The 22,075-nt window shown below is 40.4% G+C and overlaps 1 protein-coding gene across 1 annotated transcript in view; it reads right to left on the minus strand.

The window, feature by feature from the left end:
• AHRR (aryl-hydrocarbon receptor repressor) overlaps nucleotides 1-16,518 on the minus strand; it is a 70,351-nt gene extending 53,833 nt beyond the window's left edge. The window contains exons 1-2 of the mRNA XM_040588066.1: nucleotides 16,452-16,518; nucleotides 9,763-9,944 (exon numbers count right to left, since the gene is read on the minus strand). Of these exons, the coding sequence (XP_040444000.1) occupies nucleotides 9,763-9,944; nucleotides 16,452-16,513 (244 nt within the window). The 5' untranslated portion in view covers nucleotides 16,514-16,518. The remainder of the gene's footprint in view (nucleotides 1-9,762; nucleotides 9,945-16,451) is intronic.
• Between the last annotated feature and the right edge of the window lie 5,557 nt (nucleotides 16,519-22,075).

Genomic DNA, 22,075 nt, shown 5'->3' on the forward strand with positions numbered 1-22,075 from the left:
GCCACACGCCTATATTTATTTACAGTGATGCTACATGAGATTTATCATGTGAGCTAACCAAATGCAACCGAGCAGAAAAGCCTACCAAATCAGAATGATTAAAAATGACTAAGCAAGCTGGAGAAAGATGAAGATCCACACCTAATGGCTCAAAGTACTCTGGGACTTCCCCTAGCATTGGACCAATATGTCAGCTGTGGTTTGCGGGAACACCTACAAAACCAGCCACTGTGTGTGTCTGTGACCATGTTGTCTGGTTCAGTGTACCTCCACTATCACTGGAAACAGTGGAACTCTTCCAGTGCCAAATGCCTTCAGGAGAAATCTACCACTCAAAAAATTCCCCTCATGTCAGTTGTCATCGCCAGCTCCCTGGTTTTCTAATCAGTCTTGCTTAGATCAGGAGAAACATTGACTCCTAGAGGGATGTTCGCTTGAATGGCATCCAGCAATAGAAAAGCCATATAAGATACAGATCCAGAATCACAAGAGGAAGTTCTGCAAGAAGAATCATAACAATGGTGTATTTCCTGAAAGCAGCACAAAGTCTATAGAGTCCAGCCCTCTTTGTGCAGGTGACTGACTCAGCCTAATGGCTCTGACATTGTGAGGTCTGACAATACAAACAACCCACAACACATGGCATAAGTACCCAAGGAGTATCAGACAAGATATGAAACATTTATAACTAAGGTCCCTTTATTTGCCATTACTCAAAAAAATAGGTATGGAATTTAGAGCCAGTCTCAGAATTAACACTTAACACAGTGTTGCACTAGAAGGTTCCCTTGATCTTCAAAGGTGTCAGGAATTCAAACAATTTAAGAGTCCTTTTGTTTTTCCTGAGTATAGGCTTATTCTGAAGTAAATCAGCTACTCTCCTTCTCCTACAAACCCCATCTTGTTTGCAGGAAACTAAAGAGAAAACTAGCTAGCACAAGGAGGTCCGTCCTCTCACAACAAGGCATAAAGAGGAGATACAGTCCTCCTTCAAGACTCAGCAAAGGTCTCCCAAGGGTCAGGGAGATCTCCAGGTTATCCAAGAGGACATAAAGCACAAAACAGCCTCAGGTATTTGCTAGAGGGAATGAATGGAGTCCCAAGGAAACAAGGGGAAAAGAAAAAAGTGAAGCATTGGTATAAGCAATACATCACAATAAAATGGTCTTTCTGGCAATTCAAAATGTCAAAAAATCTATTCAAAACAATCCACTGTTTGAGAACAGGTAATGTGGAGGAGAGTCAATGTGCAGCTGTTTCTCCAAAAATGAGTTCTGCAGGATCTCAGGAATGAATATATGCAGGTAGCTTGCTTGAAGTCTTGACACTTCCACTAAAATTCCACTGATGCGGTGTTTTAGCACTTGGTTAAATAATGACTTGCAGACAGTAGGTCTTCCTTCAGAGATTTACTTATGTCAGACTTAAGCAGCAGATCTCTTTTTCCTTTTTTCAATTGCTATATTGTTATGAAGATGGTAAAATTATAGAGCAGTAGAGAGTAGAAAACATTTCTTTCATGAACAGTTCATTTTTGGCTGAAACACTCTGACTGCTGTAGTAATTTGAATATGACAGCTCAATACAGCCACAGACACAAACTCACCTGTTACCTACTATGCCCATGAAGTTTCCTTCTCAGTGCAAGCCACTGAATATGCTGCCCTAAGAAACCTAAACAAGCCAAATGCTTATCGACAATCTAATAAGCCATGACTGAACTACAGCAATAGATACCCTAAAGACATTTTGTATGTTTTCAAAAATAAGAAGTTCTTATTGCTTTTTCAAGAAAGAAATCATTCAAGCATTCATTTTCAGAGGACAGGACTAGGAGTGCTCTAAATCAGCAGAATATGTCTTTAAAAAACAAACTTGTAATTGTTAAAATATTCAAATATGTTGGGGACTTCTCAACTCAAGGCATCAGCTTCAACCCTAGTTAAGCAGAAAACCACAGCTTAAACCCTATTATATTTGTAACTCAGAATACACGTTTCATCACAAACTAGAGGCTTGAGGATAATTTGAAAGCTTCTCACTATTTCCATAATGGAAATCAATATATACATCATACCAAGAAAAGACTGGTGGGAGTGAAGAGACTGAGTCAAGGAAGTATAATTCCACGACTGTTGATTTAGGCATTTTATCCTGTTCTCAACATAGCCTCTCAACTTTTATCAGTAATTCAAATATTTTATTTTACTTTTCCTATATCTGTTCTAAATATATCCAGTACAAAGGACCTGGTGAGTCCAATGAAAAGATACAAAGATGACAAAGGCACTGGAGCATCTCTCCTATGAGTTAAAGCTGAGAGAGCTGGGGCTGTTCAGCCTAGAGAAGAGAAAGCTCAAGGGGGGATCTCATCAGTGTGTATAAATACCTGAAGGAAGGGTGTAAAGAAGATGAAGCCAGCCCTTTTCAGTGGTGTCCAGTGGCAGGATCAGAGGCAATGGTCACAAACTGAAACACAGGAGGTTCTGCCTGATCATCAGGAAACATTTTTTTCACTGTGAGAGTGACCAAACGCTGGCAGAGGTTGCCCAGGGATGTTGTGGAGTCTCCATCCTTGGAGACAGTCAGAAGCTGTCTGGACATGGCCCTAGGAAATGGGCTCTCGGTGGCCCTGCTTGAGCAGGTGTGTGGAACCAGATGACCTCCAGAGGTCCCTTCCAACTTCAACCCTCCTGTGATTCAATGAGACTATGGTTTAAGTTTAAGGGAAAGCTTCAGGCTACTGGAACCAGCTAACAAATGAAAGAAGAAATTTTCCCATGGAAATGTAACCAGCATAGGCCATAATTGTAACAATGAAATCAAACATATGACTTTAGTTTCAAAATCAGTTAAATCTTGTTGTGGAAAAATTTTCCTTGCTTATGTAAAGTAAAATCTAAACAACATATTTAAACCCAAAAAGCTGAACTTGCCAATCCAGAACAAAGCTGTAGCTGAGAGATTTTGAAAAGAAAACTCTGGGAAAATGGAAATGTTCAGGAGAGACAGTGGGGGGAAAAAGGGATGCCCGAGAATCCTGGTACATGCACTGCAGTAGAATCTTGGAACCTCAGACCAGGAGCTTTGGTTCAGGTAAGCAGCACTCATACAGCAGTGTTCAATAGCATTACAGTGCAGATAATGCACTGAAAGCAAGATCGTTCTTTGCTTCCTTATCCATCTCAAGTTTTAATTTCTTGTATCACAACTGTAATTTTCTGTGTCACTGGAGACATGCACGTCACATCAGAAACAGGTCTGTAAGCTATGCAGTGGGGACTGCAGCACCACTCAAATACTATAATAACAGTCTGTCCTGTACAGCCTAGTCTAAAGAATTTAATGAATGAATCTAAGGAATCTGAATCAAAGTAATAAAAAGTCCATGTATGTTATTGAGCTAGGAGATCAACAACCATGGACACAGTAGTAGAAGAAAGCTGGAACAGACTACAAGTAATTGAGGAAAAATCAGGCCAGCTGGGAGGAGTCCTTTGTTGCTTTCTTCTTAAAGGGGATAAATCCAATTTCCATTAAAGATAAACATTGGTGGGGATTGGATCACACCAAACACACAAATGAGTAAAAGGAAATGATCCACTAATATACATGCTAAATCACAAGACAGACAGAAACCACACAGTGTGTGCTATGCTGCCAGAACTGAAAAGAATTCTATATAAAAGATTTAATTGAAGGGGATAAATGGTGGTGGTGGAAGGGCAGCTTGGTGAAAGTGGCTGGGAAATCCTGGAACCAATGGTTCTTCAGCAGCAGCAATCCAAGGCACAGCAACATGAAGACAATGAACCCAAAGAAAGGAGACTTCAGTGCTCCTGGAGAACTGGAAGGAGAAATCTCAGAGAACAGATATCTAAGGGAAGGAGGAGCTGGATGTTCTTTCAGCAAACCACTATGAAGCAGATAAGTGGAAACTATCTCAGTGGCAGTGAAGAGTGAGAAATACAAACAAAGACCATCTTAAAATCCTCAGTTCTTCAATGACTGGAAGCTCAGAAAATATTTTTAAAAATGAATGAAATAAAGCACAAGTGTATAAGGAGAAACAAAAAAACCAATGTATAGCATAAGATGTAGCAAGAAAGCAAAGATTATGAAAAGCATACTGGAAGTCCTTCAAACATACAAGGTTGGGAAAAGTTTTCTGCTACTCAGCAAAGAGGGACTAACAGATAATGCAAAAAAAAAAGTTTAAGTGTATATTGCCTCTTTTTGCTTCCGTCAGCTAGGATCAGGCAGATACTGCCACTAAACACTAACAACAAGGTTAGCACCTCAGGTGCTTGGACAAGTTTAGTTGCACCTGGTGAGACTCATTGCAGTGTATTCTGAGAGTGAGCTGAAGCATATACTGATGTACTAGCTATTAGTCAATGAGAAATCACGATGGAAAGGGGGGATTTTGAAAGATGCAAAGAGGACAAACATGGAGCTTATCTTTAGAAAGATAAAGAGAGAAAGATGGGGAGAGAAAACCAAAGATATTAGGACCACTAAGCTGAACTTCAATCCCCAGACAAATACTGGACAAAAGTATCAAACAACTTATTTGTAAACACTTACAGGTAGTAAGTAGAAATCAACAGATCTGTCAAGGATATGTTGCCATGTTACACTAAATTAATTACCTTCTACAAGGTGGACATATGGATAGAAGGAATAGCTATTACATGTCTTCATAACTTTAAAATGGCTATTCCTACTGTCTCATAATGTTTTCATAAGTAAACTGAAGAATCTTGTTGGAAGGGAGTCCAAGCTTACTTAGGAAACCATAAGCTGAGAGAAGTTATCAATCATTTGCTGTAAAATGGTAGGATGGATTGCACATACCCTAGATTAATCTTGAAAAAAGACAGGCAGAGCGACAAGAACGATTAAAGAAAATATAGCCCTTGCAGGAAAAACAAAGGAGCAGGGCAGGGATGGTTTGTCTAAGGAAGAAAGGACTGAGGGAAACATGGGATACCTTCATGGCTGTAAAAGCTGAGGTGCCACAAGAAAAGAGAATAAATTGTTCTTCTCTAAAAGAAGGGCTTAAACTGCAGTCAGAGAGCTCCAGCTTGGATATTAGGAATTGCCAAGGAAGGTGTGGAATCACTCACATTGCAAATTTAGGAAAACATTAGACAAATGACCCCCGAATTTAGGCATGGCTGGTTCTTTACTCAGGAAAATCCATTACAGGCCTGTTTCCTGAAGTCTTAAGTTCTGCGTGGAAGCAGATGAACTAACATTTGTAGACAAATTTCTCAGACTCTACTGTAATTCAGTTTAAAATCCATATATAACTTTAGTCTAAGGCAGGTCAAACAACTTGTCCCCATACTTGGCTGTCACTAATTTTGGAATGATCTGGATTACAATTTAAATATATTCAAAGTTTCTGTAAATTTTATATTTATTCACAGTGTTAATCTATGACTCCCTATATTCCTTATTTAGTCATCCATAAAGGTATCAGATTTTCAGCTTTCAAAATGAAATGAAGCTGGAAGTAAATACAGAGAAGGCACTGAAGTCTGAAACAAACACAAAGAGTCAAAATTATACTGCAAGGGAGATTGTTGGGATGATGCTGGGTTTTGTGTGTTTGCATTTCTCTGCATATGTGCATGTGTGCATAAACGCAAAACACACGTTTGTGCATGCATAAAATGTCCAGATGGGAAAAATAACAAGCTATTGAATTATATTACTTTTCATACAAATTACATAATGAAGGACTTAACATACCCCCATGTCTTGAATAATCAAAAAATTGCTCCATATTTAGGTCTCTACATTTGCCACCTAAGACTGTACTCAACAACATGTTATCATATATTAGGAATGCTCATGGCTAAAAGGATTAACGTTAGCGGACGGTACATTGAAGGAAAGTTTGAGTGGCCTACTGATACAAGTTTAGTCACTAAGAACTGAACAACGAGGAGCTCTAAGCCCTAGTTGTAACTATTGGTCTATCTACATTGGCATAACTGGTTTTCCTTACAGGTGATGGGAAGCTTAAGTTAGCCGTCTCTCAGAAAGGATCTGAGGTGCTAAAAGAACAAGGTGCTATTCTTTTTACATTTATTTACAGAATTAATACCTGCACTAGAAGGGAAAAAATTAAACAATCGACAAAAGAGTCTGTTTTGAAGTGGAGCAAGACCACCATTTTTCCGCCAGTGGAAAAAGTGAGAAGAGGCACTAAAGGATGTATTGTCAAGAGTGGTAAAGGAAGAGAGGCAACAATTAACCAAGGTGGAACATGGCCAAGACAGAGGCTCAGCAAGCTCAAGTGGTCACAGCCACTAAGTGCCACTCCACTCCCACAGGAGCTCCACCCACCAAGGCAAATTTTCATCAGGGCCAAATGGCCAGCACAGCTTTCCTGTAGCAGTTGGATGCCTCTCCGTCTAAGCAGTGGTTCAGATCCACGCTGCTTTATACAAGAAACCTAGTGGGACTGGAACATTATTGCTGCAAGCCATTTTGAAGTGCCTATCAGAAAAATGGAAAATGACTAAATGCGTATGGCCTGGGGGGACCGGGGCTATTAATAGAACCACTGTCAACTGATAACAGAGATACAAAGACTGTAAACCAAGTAGACAGAAGAATTGTTCTGAAGCCAAAGGAAAACATTTCTAAGAATGAGGGAGGGTATCCACCACACTGACTTAAACTGAATACTAGAACAATCTATCTCAACAACCAGATCTAAATTTGGAAAAGAACCAGGCCTTTGCTTAAACAATTTAACGAAGATGAATTGGCCATATGCTTCGAGGTACTAACCTGTAACGATCACCAAAGAGGGAATAAATCACTGATGAATAGTCTCTATCCCTAATACCTAATTCTCTGAAAAATTATTTTCATACTCAAAAATCAATGTGGTGAGGTCACTCCACACCCTTCAATTGGTTATTGATCTTTATAAATACAACATTTGTGCTACACACTGAGTATTGCAGAGTAGCTACTGAAAGGACATCTAGTGGTAAGTAAATGAGTATGTCTAGAAATCACAGGGACTGTTCAAGGTGTGTAATTGTCATGGGAATCGCTGAACTATTATGGGTTGAATCTGCAATGTCATATATGAACTTATGTGCCCAATAGCACTGTTCATAGTTCTTAAAAAATGGCATTCTTACAAGCACTTTTTAAAAGCCTGGAATTTAAGCTTAATTTCCTTAAAACTCGCAGAACAGCCTTTTAAACAAAAGATGCGCATTCCTGTGTATCGTAGATACACAAATTTGAGTCTCCTGAATCTCCACTGCATCCATTTTAGGAATATCAGATAGCTGAAGAGAACTCATTACAGCTATGTTTTGCTTGATATTCCAGCCAAATTTCAACTTGCTCATCATCATTCCTTGGGTCCTCCATTTTGCCACTCCACAATATCCTAAGCTATTCCTTCCCTTCTCAACTTTCTCTCCTATGAAGGCAAACAGTCAAAGCATATAAATTCTACACATTTGAGCTAATTTTACTCTTTTTTTTTTTTTTTTTTTTGTCCATCCAACTTTACAGCCACTTCTTGCCCGTGCTTATTCCAAACCCCTTAATATGTACTAACAGCCTTGTGACCAGGAGATGCCCACAACAGAAAGCTGTATTCCAGATGGAGTCATGCTGGTCTCATGCAGGGAGGGATTACAACCTTCCTGCGTAGTGACATGCTGCCTCTAGGCAAACAGACCAAAATCCACACTTGGCTTTCTTGTTCATGTCAACATATCGTATTACAAGCATAGAACAATTTTCTGACCACTGTCCCTCTTTGATTATGGTTTTTATGTTCCCTTTCCCAGGTTTCTCTTTTCTATTGAACACGAGTTCCTTTGGATTAATTTTCCCTGAGTGAATTCATACGGATTTGCTAGGTCATTTTTTCCAGATATAAAATTGGATTAAAAAAAAATGTAACAACTCTGTATGCCACTGGTCTGTTCTCTGTCCTCACAATGTTTATAACAGCTCCCAACTTAGTACCATCCTTTAACTTAAAAAGCCACAAACAAGCCATTTCTGCTCTTCTATCCTCTTTCATCACAACAAAGACTGAAACACTGAGATGGATATTTTTGTTTGCTTTTTTTTGGTGACTTCCTACCAAAGTTTTTGTTTTAAAACAATCAGATTCTGCCTTATTTTTCCACAACTACAAGGAAGTAGATTGTGACGTCCATGAAGGAGGCTGCAGCTCCTGCTCTTACCCAAACATTAGCACCCATTCCTCACCCAGTTATTTCCATGGATCGACCCTCCTCCACTCCACCCTTCTGAAGCTCCAGCCTGCTCTCGTCTTAAAATGGCACGTAGTTTCCTTCCTTTACTATAAACAATGCTTTCTGTAACCTTAGTTTCATGATGTAAACACTTAAAAATAAGAATGATGGGAACACCAACTATGTGTTCAATTAGGTAATTTGGGGATTAAATTAAATGAAATCTCTCAAAACATGGAACATTTCAGAGTAACGAAGTCTGGCTTTACTCGTTTTCCTTTCATCCCATCCTGTAAAAGAAAGAGATGATGAATCTCAGACTCTGGCAGAAGAGCAGTAAAGGCAGCTGAAGACAGCTTATTGCTTGTGAATCCAAGAGAAATGAAAGTAGAGCTCAGAGGAAGAGGACCTTACACTCAGGTATGTGTTCAAAGGGAAAGAGAGGCACTCTGTACACTGCAGGATGCTGGAGGCTGGGCAACCAGCTGCCACAGTTGACATGGGAGGCTCCTGCTATCAGTAATATCACCATCTGTAATCTGATGTCAGCTTGTAAAATGCCCTGCAGTCTGCCAAAGCCTCTTCAAATTGGCATTTCTTTTATACCAAGATATATTTTCTAAGCAAGAAGCCAAGCAACAGATACTATTCTGCAGTCAAAACCAAGAAAATATAGGCCTCCCTTGTATACACTGTGCATAATAAGGAACAGTAACAGGCAGGAGTAGTAAAGGAAAAATAACGTTCATAAAATCATACTTCTGTTTATTTCTGCAGTCCACCTATAAGTTTTGGTTAATTATACTCCTTCAAATAGGCCTCCTTTTTTTTTAAATAAATGCAGAGAGGATTTTAATTGTTAAATCCCTAATCTGGATTTTGCTCTTGTGAACTCTTCAGCAACAGAAGAAACTAAAACTGTCTGCAAATTTGGAAGGATTTTTATTATGTACATCTGAACATGCACATTTGGCTTTCATTGTGCCGTGTTCCAGACAGCTACAAAACCAAAGCATAGCCTAGCACAGCCTTAGTCAACACTTCAAACTCTGGGTCTCACTTATCCTGAAAGACAGTGATCTTTTTGGCCTTCCAAGCAAGCCCTTGTGTGTCCCCTTGGCATACAGCAAACACAGGTAATACAGTAGCTGCTTGACTTCCACATCACATTTAAACAGGCATTGTGAACATGCACGACGATAGCTTCAAAAAGGGAGTTCAAAGTATCTACAGGTACTACACCTGTCCCCAGCCTCTTTGCCGGTTTAGGGCTTTTGCAGTCATGTTTCCCTGTTTCCTAGAGCTGCTGAGGAAGGGCGGGAGTTATCCCATTATTTGCTGAAAAACACACAAACAGCATAGGAAGAAATGCACAAAATTTCCAACGCAACATCCTGTGCACAAAATAGATTTAATAATAGAACTTTTTTTTTCTTTCTTTACCAATATAATATGACTTCTTAATTTCACTTTAGGTTTAGTACAAAGCAGCAATAAATAGACCTACCTTGGAAGAAACTTTTGACTCTGAGATAGCTGACACTAAGGCGCAAGATGGAAAGTTTGTCCAGCTTCGATATGATGTCAGGTGGAAAAGGCAGGAGGCTGGCCAGGTGGTCCAGCTCTGCGTTCAGACGGTCCCTGTGTCTCTTCGAAGGATTTGATTTTTCATTCCCAACTGCAGGCCTTCTGTGGTGGAGAACACATTTTCAATTACCTGTTTTACCTCCAGACAGTACAACTGCAGACTGAGGTGCTATGTGAAATTACTTTATAACAGTCATATTTAACCTAGCTTCTATGAAAACCCTTAAAGTTTCTGTTCCTTGTCAAAAAGAGATTTATTGTCCTGTAGTATTACCCATAGTGCAAAGACATGGACATCAGCCTCTCTTTTCACATCTGCCCAGTGAAAAACAGATGAAGAACTGAGATCTCTTACTCGGGACACTCTCACCTTAGGGAAATGGGTACTATCTTCATGTTCTAGTCAATACCAGGAAACACAATTTCTCATCTATGTTGTACAAATTAGGGTCAGAACAACAGAGGAGAATTACCATGACTAATGCATGAACCCATTCAATACCCACTGTGTTAATTCAAAGCATCTTAGTTCCCTCCATTTAAAGACTCAGTTAACCTGTGGGTTAGGAGATAATTAAGAAAAGAGCCTGTCTTTCTATATGATTTTAAAAAGTACGGGAAGCAGGGTGAAGAGATGTTCTTTCCTCAAGTTCAGAAGTCCTGTGAACATTCTAATATTTTCCTGCCTACACTAGTAATAACAAAGATGATTTGGTTTCTGTCTTAAGAACATTGATATTCCTCCCAAAACATTCCTCCTGAGGCACCTTCTCCAGAAAAAGAGACATTGAGACAAATCAAGGACGAAAAGATGGAAAAATACTCAAGAATGGGAAATGGTAGGCAAGGGAAATACGGGCGTGCTAACAGTTTCCACTTTTCCCTCATTAAGTCAAGGATCATAAACTTATGTAGCTTAGCTAGTGCTCCAGTGAAGAATCTGGGTAAAAATAAGTATTGGTAGCACTTTACTACTACATTTCCAGGCTCCACATATTTACTGTATTTTTCAATCATAATTTTAATTTTTGAGCATTAGTATTTCACAAGGTGGTTAAATTACAACATTTACATGTCCCCTTCCTAAAAGTGCAATATTAATTTATCATTGTAAGTGTTATTAAAAAAAAATGCTGTGCTTTAGGAATTAGTTTTTAAAAGATCAATGTTTTGTACATTAGGTTTGAAAAATTCATTGCTACTTTTGAGAGCCTCACTTCATTTTAACAGGACAAAATTATGGACAGAATGAATGAAAAAATGTTTGAGGCAGGTATCAGTGAAAAAACATAATTCCTGCTTTTTCACTCAGAATTACCAATACATGACCCTTCAATAACACAATGAGTTGCTTTCGAAGACATGGGGGAGATTTTGTTGATTTGGATCAATAAATAACTTTCCCCTATTAGAGAGAACAAACATGGAACAAATAACGTAATCAACAAAGAAGGAATACTCTTCACTTTTCCAGAGTTAACTATTTTTCAAAAAAGGGCGTACATATTGGGCACTAATTCCTTGAAGAAAACTGTGAAGCTCAGCCATCCTCACTGTGGCAGCAAAAGGGTATGTGACCTGTGGAGAGGAGTAATTTTATGGGAACATAGTCTGTAGTTAAGCAGAAGCTATAGAACATAAGCTTTTACTAATTGCTCTTTACATCTGACAAACCAGCTGAAGCAAGGAAGCAATTCATGACAGAAAAAAAATTAATTCCCGTGAGGAAAGTTAGACTGATGAGTTCAAGGGGTAAAAACTGTCAATACCAACACGGAAGAGAAATAGAAATTGTTCAAGCCTATTTACTACACAAAATAGTGACTGTTGTGTACCAGAACGGAATGGTTTGAGGCAGTTATGGGGAGTGCATTTGTACTGAGCACAAGGAACAATTTTCTGGAGATTGCAGGGAACGGTGTAAAAAGACTACAAGAGAAAGTTCAGAACAGAGTCTTCCTGAAAATTCAAGGAAATGATTCAGTAAGGGAGTGAATCCAAACAAACAGGGGCTTGATGTAAATGGTAATTAGGTGCCAAGTGGATGCAATTTAAAACAATGCAAGTTCCATGGAAAGGCTAGCTTTGCTATCCATAAACAGAAAAGGGCAGGCAAGGAAAATCTTCCATGGGCTGTTTTGAGGCAAATGGCGATTTTAGCCCTTATTTTGAGCTGAAAGTGGATGGTGCTTGTTGTGTTTGTGTTAAACTCTGGATTCTCAATCTGTGTAAACTAGGTCGGAACACAGACGCAGCACTCACTCTATGATACCTTTTACCCTGCTTTTCATACAACACTTACTACAGAAAAGTAGCAATTAATGAAGTTGGCATTTCCTTCTTTGCATCATTAAACAGTCCAAATTCTGCTCAGCAGTAACAAGTATTTGCACCTGTACAAGATGCTTACCACCAGTCCCCATTCAGTAGGAACTGAGTGTGGGAGCTAGTGCAGAGAATATTTTCTGTTTCGGTAGAACGTAAGGCATTGAGCCATTTGCACGGTAATGATTCAGTGTGCCCATGACACACAGACCACCACTAGTGTAAACCAGTTTGGTGAGCTTGCAGAGGAATTTCCTGCAGCTACTGCTCCGCCGGCTGTTCACTACCCTCTGTGGGAGCCCTACCCTGTTAACAAAAAGTTCACTCTGAGTAAGTTTTTAAAGTATGCTGAAGTGTTCAACCAGCAGATGACCTAACCTGAGAAAAATCTAATCATTTATTATGATGGCAAGCTTTCAGTAAGAAGAGAAGAAAGAGACCATGAGATGCAACAGATAGGATAAATGCAACATAACAGCAAAATGATGACGATGACCTTACTGACCAGCACCCACAGCCACCGAGCTGTGCTTGGGAGTTGCACAGGTACCCTGGCAGAGCTGAGCTCCAGTGCCCGCTGTATATGTGCAGATGTTCACCATCTCCCACAAACCAAAAGGACTGAACAAGAGAAAGCGGTTTGAGAGAAAGGGGGCCTTTGCCTCCTTCTACCTCTTCTGGGTCTTCGCCGCAAGGAAAGATGAAAACAGAACTAACAGTCAAGAAGACATCACACCAGCAGAGCAGATGAGAGGTGGGATAGTGTGATACCAAGTAGGAGAAAGGGCTGTGCCACAGAGGGCCTTGAAGTGAGAACTAGGAATCAGGAGAGAGCTGCACCTCCCAAGGTCTCTGTTTACCCTGGCACTGGTACAGTTCTGGCTGAAGTGGGCAGTTTGAAGCAGTTACAGACACACTCAGAGCTAGGGCAGCTGTAGCTTGCCTGTAAAGAGCTGTAAAACATTACAAGAAATGTTTTGTGGAGGGAGAGAGTTTTATAAGATGCCAGGGTTTCAGACAAAGAAGTGGCTGAAGCTCTCAAACGGTAATTCTATTGAAGCATTGCCTCAGCATTTCTAGTATAAGTATTCATTTTAGCACAGTGATATTAGTTTGAGGTTAAAAACGAGACCTCTTTAGCTTTCAGATGCTTGAATTGCCAGTAAAATGTTAGATTTCCACAGGAAACAAACACTTGGTAGAAAACATTTCCTTTAGTCAAAACTCAGGTTCTCTGGCTGAAAAGCATATCTGATGGAAATTTTTCCATCTGTCCAAGCTCCAGGTGTTTGAATTGAGTCCATAAAAGCTAAAATTCTTTAGTGTAGACCACATTTAATGGGACTTGTTTGGAAGCTTTCTGGGGCAAAAGGAGAACAGCTTGAGGGATTTATTTACATGCATGTATAAAAGTAGAACTTGAACCCAATGTATTGTTTGAAGAACGGCAACCTAATGAAGATAGTCTCTCCTAGTTCTGCACAGAGAAGACTACCGAAACATATTAGCTCCTCACAGTAAAACAAGTTTTCCACATATTCTTCCATGGTCTTGTGGATATCTGCATTCTTCCATGGAGCTTTTCCATAGATTTTCATCACTGTTCTGTAGAACTACCTCAGAATAGAGTTTCTGTGTCTGGAAAACCATGAACATAATGAGCAATATTATTCTGCGATATCCTGGATTAAAAGCCAGCTGCAGGTTCACCACCTGGCTTGACAGCCTGATGACAAAAATCTGACAGAAAGGCAGAGAGCTGGCTTCCTGGCGTGCACGGAGTATGGGTAGATGCGAACATCCCAGTTGCCCTCTGCAGAGGGCAAAGGTGCAACTCTCTCCTTTAAATCCTGACCTTCAAAAGGACTAATTCATAAATTCCTACAAAAATTCAAGTATCCTGCTCAGGCTGGCACCTGAGCTGACTTTTTCCTGTGTCAAAAGAAAGTTAAAATCTAGAGGCTATTAAAGTTAAGAAGAGAGGAATCCTCACTAGAACTGGCCAAAGAATTCCCATCAACATTTTTCGGGTGAAAAATTAGGTTTTTTCAACTGAATAAATAGCCCACCCAGAACAGGTGGGGGGCATCTACCATGATTTATTATCAGAATGACAGGAGAAAAAGTAGAGCAAGGCTGTGGAGGAAAACGCACTGTGCTATCAAACAAGGAAAAAAGCTGTAACAAAAATGGTACGACAGATCAAAATCACGGTTAAATATACTGTTTAGTTAATAGGCTTTGTCTACCCTTCTAAATTCAAGATAAATGATTTGAGGCAACATAATAGCAAGGATACCTCAGAGTCCTGAAATGTAAGTTCTGTAGGACTGAAGGATAGACCGTGAAAGGAGCTCTGTCAGCCCGTCTGTCTTGGGCATTTGGAGCCTCTTTAGATGAGAGTTAGGAAGTCCCCGAGTGAGGGAATGAGCACAGGAAAGGCTTACCAGAGACCAAGCCCACAAACAGATAAGGTTTGAGGAAGAGACCAGTGTTGCTAAGAACGAAGAAATCATCCTCAGCAAGCGGTAAGTAACTAACCACAGAAAATAGAGGCTGTCTTCAGTGGGGGGAGCTCAGTGTTCTAATAATCCAAATGGTTCCCTTCAACCAAAACAAGGTTTCTTGATCAAAATTGTCTATGTCCTGGCTGGATAAGCTTATGCACAGGAACCTGTACTGCAATCTCACGGCAAAGCTAATTTCAAGGTAGGATTAGCTGCAGTGCCTCCCAAGGTCAAAGTAAGTGAGAATTTGGTTCTGAACCGATTTGAAGGCAGAACTCCAGAAGGGCTAACGAGGACAGTTCCATCCTTTGTTAGCAAGTAGTTTTCTTAACCATTGCATTTATGTAGAAGTCATGTTTGAGAGTTCTAGCTAGCGCATATGTTCCTCAAAGTAACTGCAACTCTCCCTTCTTTCTCAAAAAAGTTACAAGCCATAAACATTTCTGCACAGAGGTAATTTCATGTACTGGAGCGGTTCCATACCTCATGCAGTTTTAAAGTTAAACGCTTACATCCCTTACCTGCACAGTAATGCAGAAATGTTACATACGTTTTGGATTTAACACTTGAGGTTTTGCAGGAAGAACAATTTTCTTATGTCATTATTTTTGTCTATTGAAATCATCACCTATGATGTATTTCACACTAAAAGAAATATTTTAAGTGGGAACAAGTGGTTCATGTGCAAATATTATCCAAAGTCCAAACAAAATCAACAGATTTCCCTCAGAGAAACTCCCTTTTGACTTTAGACCAATATATACAATTTTAAGCCAAGTGGGTTATTTTTAGAAGTTCTGAACAACTGAAAATAGGGAAATCTATTTTAGTTACCTTCTCATCCTTAAATTGTCTGTGAAGGCCACCAGTGCTAGTTCATAATTCTAACACAGTAAAAATGTGTGTTTCATAACCATATAATCAAGTGTAACACAGAAGATGTGGGATGATTATATTCAAAAGCTTCATTTCACAGCGTGGTTTATAGCATCTGGAAAACATTTTATATTTGAGTGATAGCAACCTTTTCCCCCTCCCATTTCAACATCTCCCTTCCATTTCAAGGATCTTGTAGTAACAAATTCCCACTGCTCTTTTTCATTTTCTGCTTTGCCTTCACACATACAATTCCTTTCTCCCACTTTTCTCCTAATGAAAGTGATCCCATAGTAAATAGTGGTTTGAAAATGATGCGTTCTTTCTGCAGAAAGTGAGTCACCAGCCTGCTTTTCAGTTGGCTGAACTGACCCACTTTCCAGGCTCGCACATGTTGGACTTTGTGATGCCCCAAGCAAGGCTAAGCCAAGGAACAGGGAAGGGGGGAGCACCATGCCAGCGCACTGGTGCCACTCAACACGCAGCTTCTCAAAAGGCTCCTTGACCAGGTGTCAGGGAACAGAGGCACAGAGGTGGCAGCCACCCCTCTGGCCTGTTGCCCAGCTGACATTTAGTCCACCAGAATCTTCTGCCTGAGAAAAAGCGCTGTCCTCCGCTTCTCACAGCGGCACACCCTGCAGTACACCATGCTACACACCACAACCACCAGTGGGCTCCTCCTGGGACACATAGAGATGGTTAAGGATGGGTTGACCCATGCTCAGCATCCTTCCCACAGCCGGTCTTGGAGAGTGAGCCCCCCAGCCAGGGGTTTCTCACTGCAGAGAAAGAGATTAGGTCTCTCCTGTGTCAGTGGTCCACAGAAGGAAGGGAGTCTTTCTTGTACCTCATTTGTAGCACATTCAGAGGGAGATGCCTCCTAATGAATATGATACTTAACTGTTTCTGAATGGGTTTCCTCCTTTTCCTCCCAGCATATAGGCATTCCCCTGGAGGAATCATTGTTTTGATGCTGAAAAACAAAAGGAATAGGTTTCTTAGTTTAGAGGGTTCTGTGTTTCATACAGCTGCTCAAGATGACAGCACCAAGAAAGTTCAACTGAAGAAAATGTTCTTGGAGCGTCACATTCAACAACACTAAAAAGCACGGTGGCATTAGTTAATATAGAAGCTGAAAGCTTACTCTAATTTCCTACCTTAATATTATTAGAATATTGATGTTTATATTCAATTTTCATTTTTTCAAATTAAGCCTACTATACAATACATGGTATAAAAATGGGTATAAAATACATCCTGTTTGCTGGAATCCAAAATACTTTTTTCCTTGTATATTCACTTTTAAATTCAGCTAAGCAAATAAGAATGAATAATACTACCCATCATCTTCTGCAGGGAGGATTTCACAGCTTTAATACACAGGAATATTGTCTTCCATTACTGACACTGTGATAAGTAGGATGCAATTATTTAAATCTGCATTTTTCCAGGTCCTCAAATCCCAATTTTCAAAGGCTGAAGGGTATAACTGCTGGCAACTCACACAGTATTGTGGCTAGCACTAGGACCTAATGCAGGTGACAATTTTCAGACAAAATTTCACCTTATTATTGCTCTATTTAAGCAAGTTAGCCTTAGAGACATTGCAAGCTCTGAAACAAGTCTTTGCATTCAGCCTGTTTAAATTTTCCAGAGGCTAGCTGAATATTGAAGTCTCTTGCTTTTCTGTCTAAAAGAGTATTTTAGTCCTGCTGCGTGCTGTTGAGTGGTGGGTGCACCCTGCCCAAGAGGTTACTCTATCTTAAAGAGTATTTGCTGCTTTGTGCAAGATCGTAAAATTAAGGGAAACTTCTATGTCACTGAATCAAATCCCATGCTACTAAAGACACATACATCATCTAATACAAATCATAAACTTAGTGAACTTGATTTAAAAACTTTAGAGGAGCTTTGCTTTTCATTGAAAGACAGATTTCTGATAACTAGAAACCTTTTACTTTCCAGCTTAAAATTGTTCATGGTCATTTTATGCTCATTTGTTCTTCTGCCAACATTGTCTTTTAGTTTAAATAGCTCTTCCTCCTCCATTGTGTTTACTCATTGGCATATTTTTAAATAGCTGTCATATCTTCGGTCAGCCTTCATTTTTCTATTCTAGGACAACCCAAACTCTTTTATTCCCTTCTCATGTTACAAACTCTTTATTCTTCCTCTCACCTTAAGAACCTTTATTTTCTCACGTCAGTCAATCTGTCTAAAGCATGGATAAACATAGTCATGCACAGCATACCAAGTAAAATCTAAAAGTATTTCATACGTGCAGATATATATACATATTTATTGAAAAGACTAATTCTTTATGGGAATTATTTCACTTGATTCTTGTTTGAATTTTCCTTTTTCATAACTGTTACCAAATTCATAATTCACAGTCATCCTGTGGTCACCTAATACACAGTTCTCTGTTTTCATGTATAACTTCCAATAAATAAATGCACAGTTTATGGAGGAAATTAACTTTTTAGTGCCAAAGTGCCTAACCATCCCATTCATACAGTTAATCTCCAGTTCATTTTTGTTACGTGAGAATTGTATCCTCTTCTCTATTGATGGCACAAGCAACTAAATTTATCAGCATGCTTCTGGTTTTACATGAAAATTCTTAGTAAAAATATGATTGTCTCCAAACTGATAGTTGAGGAACTCTGCATGCAGTTTCCTCCCTGATCAGTCATTTTTCTTTCAGCACATGCTGTTGACCCAGTTCCTTCCCCTAACCCTTTTAATTCTTTACTAGTCCTCAGCAGCACAGCAGCCTTCACTAAATTGAGATAGATTAGGTCCACTGTATTTCCCTCATCTGGAAAATCAGTTATCATATCAATAGAAAGCTATCAGGTTACTTTGTCAAAATCATCTCCATTTTTACTCCATTACACAACTAACCACAGCCATTAATGGTTCCTTCCTTGAGAATTCTTTTAAAAACGATGTATAGTACAGAGAGCAGACAAATAGGTCAGTAGTCGCCTTCTCTCAATTGTAGCTGATGGTGGAAACACCAGTCATTCTCCATTGGTGCAGCGTCAGGTATAAAGTTCTTCCAGAAATAAACAAAACCATTTTTTTCACTATTACTAGGATGATTTCATATGACATCAGATGGGTGACTGTCTGGCTAAAGTCTATGAGGGATATGACACAGTGCAATAAATACCACTCCAGGTTAAGAAAGTTTGAGTATCCCACAGCCTTCACTTAAAGCCTTCTTGCCACCTTCAAAGACCTTGTCAGGTTAGTCTAGTCTACAAGCTCTTTTTTTGCAACAGTCCGAGAGTTTTTAAGATTTCATCTACCCTGGGTGGGTTTTCTGCTGCAGAGGGAAGCTGAAGTGGTGTGAAGATGATAAAAGAATTGCTGAAGTTTCTTGTGAGACCTTATATTAAAAGGTATTTTCTTTGTATTTATGGTGGGTTGATGCTGGCTGGATGCGAGGTGCCCACCAAGCTGCTCTACCATTCCCCCCTCTTTGACTGGACACAGTAGAGAAAATATAATGAAAGGCTTGTAGGTCGAGATGGGGGCAGGGAGATCACTCGGCAGCTGCCATCACAGGAAGAACAGACTAGACTCAGGAAAGTCTAAATTATTACCAATCAAATCAGAATAGGATAATGAGAAACAAAACCAAATCTTAAAAACACCTTCCCCCCACTCCTCCCTTCTTCCCAGGCTTAACTTTACTTGTGAATTCTCTGCCTCCTCCCCCACTGTGGCACAGGGGGACGGGGAATGGGGGCTGCAGTCAGTCCATCACGCATCGACCCCTCACGCTCTTCCCCTGCTCCAGCACAGGTCCCTCCCACGGGGTGCAGCCCTTCAGGAACACAGTACTCCACCACAGCTCCCCTGTGGGTCCACAGCTCCTACCAGAAGCCTGCTCCAGCGCGGGCTTCCCAGGGGTCGCAGCCTCCTTTGGGCATCCCCCTGCTCCCATGTGGGGTCCTCCAGGGGCTGCAGTGATATCTGCTCCACCACTAACCCCCACGGGCTGCGGGGGGACAGCCTGCCTCACCAGGGTCTTCATCTGGGGCTGCAGGGGAATCTCTGCTCCTGCGCCTGGAGCATCTCCTCCCCCTTCTGCATCAACCTGGATGTCTGCAGAGTTGTTTCTCACATACTCTCACTCCTCTTGAGTTGCAGTTGCTGCAGCAATTTCCCACCCACCCACCCTTCTTAAATACGTTACCCCAGAGGCACTACCACCTCACTAATGGGGCTCAGCCTTGGCCAGCAGTACATCTGCCTTGGAGCTGCTGGCATTGGCTCCCTTGGGCATGGGGGAAGCTTCTAGAAGCTTCTCAGAGAAGCCACCCCTGCAGCCCCTACCCCACCCCCAAAACTTCACCACACAAACCCAATACAATACTGTAATACTTGTGTTCTGAGTCCTTCCCATCCATAATATGAATCCATGACTCATAGTTCATGTTTCAAAACCGTGTCACATGCTAGACTTCCCTTCTCTTGTCTTCATGAGCAAAATTACAAGGAGGAAAAAGACTTGGACAGCATAATTCAACTGAAAACTGGAAGTTAAGAGTTCATTCAATTTCCCAGAAGGACCACTTTGTTTTAAAACTCATTCTGGTTCAATTGATGAATATGTGACAGCAAATAGAAATAAATAAAAAGGCCTCAGTATTCAAACAACTGAAAACCAGGAAATAAACAGAAAACAATACGAGCTAGAATTTATGACGTGTAAAATGCTGGTTGAGAAAGATAAAGGCCCAAAGGAAAATTCGCAAGTTGCAGCGCTAAAGAGAAAAGATAGTATGCTTTTTAGAACATTATGAACAAAAGTCTAAAAAATGTGTACAGTGCTTATTAGATAGAGATGGCTGTACATCAGAACTGTGTAAAATGTAAGAGCGTTGAACAGATTTATTTCCATTCTCTGAAAAGAAAGAGAATCATGCACTTGCATCAAGTAAGAATAAACCGTGCACTCTTCAGGCTTTCTACAGGAACCTTCTACAGAATTAGGACAAGGGGTTACCACAGCAACATGGTATGAAGCACTGCCTCAGCGACTGCACACCAGCACCCCAGATCTGCGTGCAGCCAAGAGGTGCTTCTGCTGCTACCACTAATGCCAATAATGGCATGCAGATAAAATGAGTTTGAGAATGAATGTACAGGTGTAGAGGAATGAAGGCAGTGGGTTGATTAGCATTGTTGATATAGGGTTTGTCTCTCTGTCCACTTCTGATTGCTCTAGAAAATCCATGATCAATCTCCATGTTAACGAGGCTGTAACAATTTTGTCTCCCCTCAAGGCAGCCTCAAAAAGTACCTTTCCAATGCTTTGCCATTTCTGAATGCTGAAAACCTTTTTCACTGTAACTGGCAAATCATACTTTTACACCATACCAGCAGAATTCTTACTGCCATTTTACCATATTTTACCCCTTTTTTCAAATATATCCATAAGCATTGCAAATCTAGAATTTGTCTCCCTGTCCACTTTTAATTGTTCTAGTAAGTCTAAGGCTAATCTCCATATTGTTAGCAGTGTTGTTGCAATTTTATCCCCCCTTGAGGCAGCCTCAAAAAGTATTTTTCCAGCATTTTGCCATGTCAGAATGCTGGAGACATTTTTCAGCATAACTAGCACATCATTTACTTTGCACCATCCTAGCAAAGTTTTTATTGCCTTCCTGTTATACTTTATGCTTTTTTCAAGTAGATCTATAAGCATTATTAACATAGAATTTTCTTCTTCTGCACCCATACCAATTAGTCCCCATCTACACTAGGCACCAAAAGTTGCCATTTGGGGTAAGATGGACAATAAATATTTCAATACACCCATATTGATCAGTCATCAACAGCTCACCTCTCACAGCATCTGTTATGGGTCACAGGCTCTCCCGCTTGTCTCAGCTATGTCGGGCACCAGTTGTTTTAGCACAAACTAATATGCCACAACAAAGTTTTTACCATCAGTCAGATTCAACTACCAGTGCTATGTCTCCTTCCTCCAGAAGCAAGACCACACGGCCCCTACCACCCCAACCAACCACCCATCCCACAGTCCTCAGAGCCATTTAACCACTTTGCAGGAACGAGCTACAGCTGCACATCATCCATGTCAATCAACCCACTGCCTCTGAGGCAAGGCCACAGCTGCATGTTATCAATGCTGATCAACCCACTGCCTTCATTCCTCTACATAGGGGAATAAAGACAAAATCAGAAGAACCATAGCTAATGGTCCTAAAAATATGGTTGAAAATAGCACTTGAAATTGTTGAGCTGCACAGAACCATACACCAAGAAAGCATTTCTTTTAGAAATTGGAGAAGAGCACACATTCATGGTCCCATCTGGACTGTGCCCTCTTCTGATCATCTGTGAGTTCTGCTTTGCACCACTGCGGCAGGAGGCTGGGGGCTCCTGCCCCTGCCAGCCCACCAGCCTCACGTGGGAATGGGAAACAGGAAGAAAATGGGGGGATGGCACTCAGCTGCTCAGAACAGTTGTGCTCTTTCCTTTCTT

The sequence above is a fragment of the Falco naumanni genome, chromosome 3 (assembly GCF_017639655.2).
Source record: "Falco naumanni isolate bFalNau1 chromosome 3, bFalNau1.pat, whole genome shotgun sequence".
NCBI classification, from domain to species: Eukaryota; Metazoa; Chordata; class Aves; order Falconiformes; family Falconidae; genus Falco; species Falco naumanni.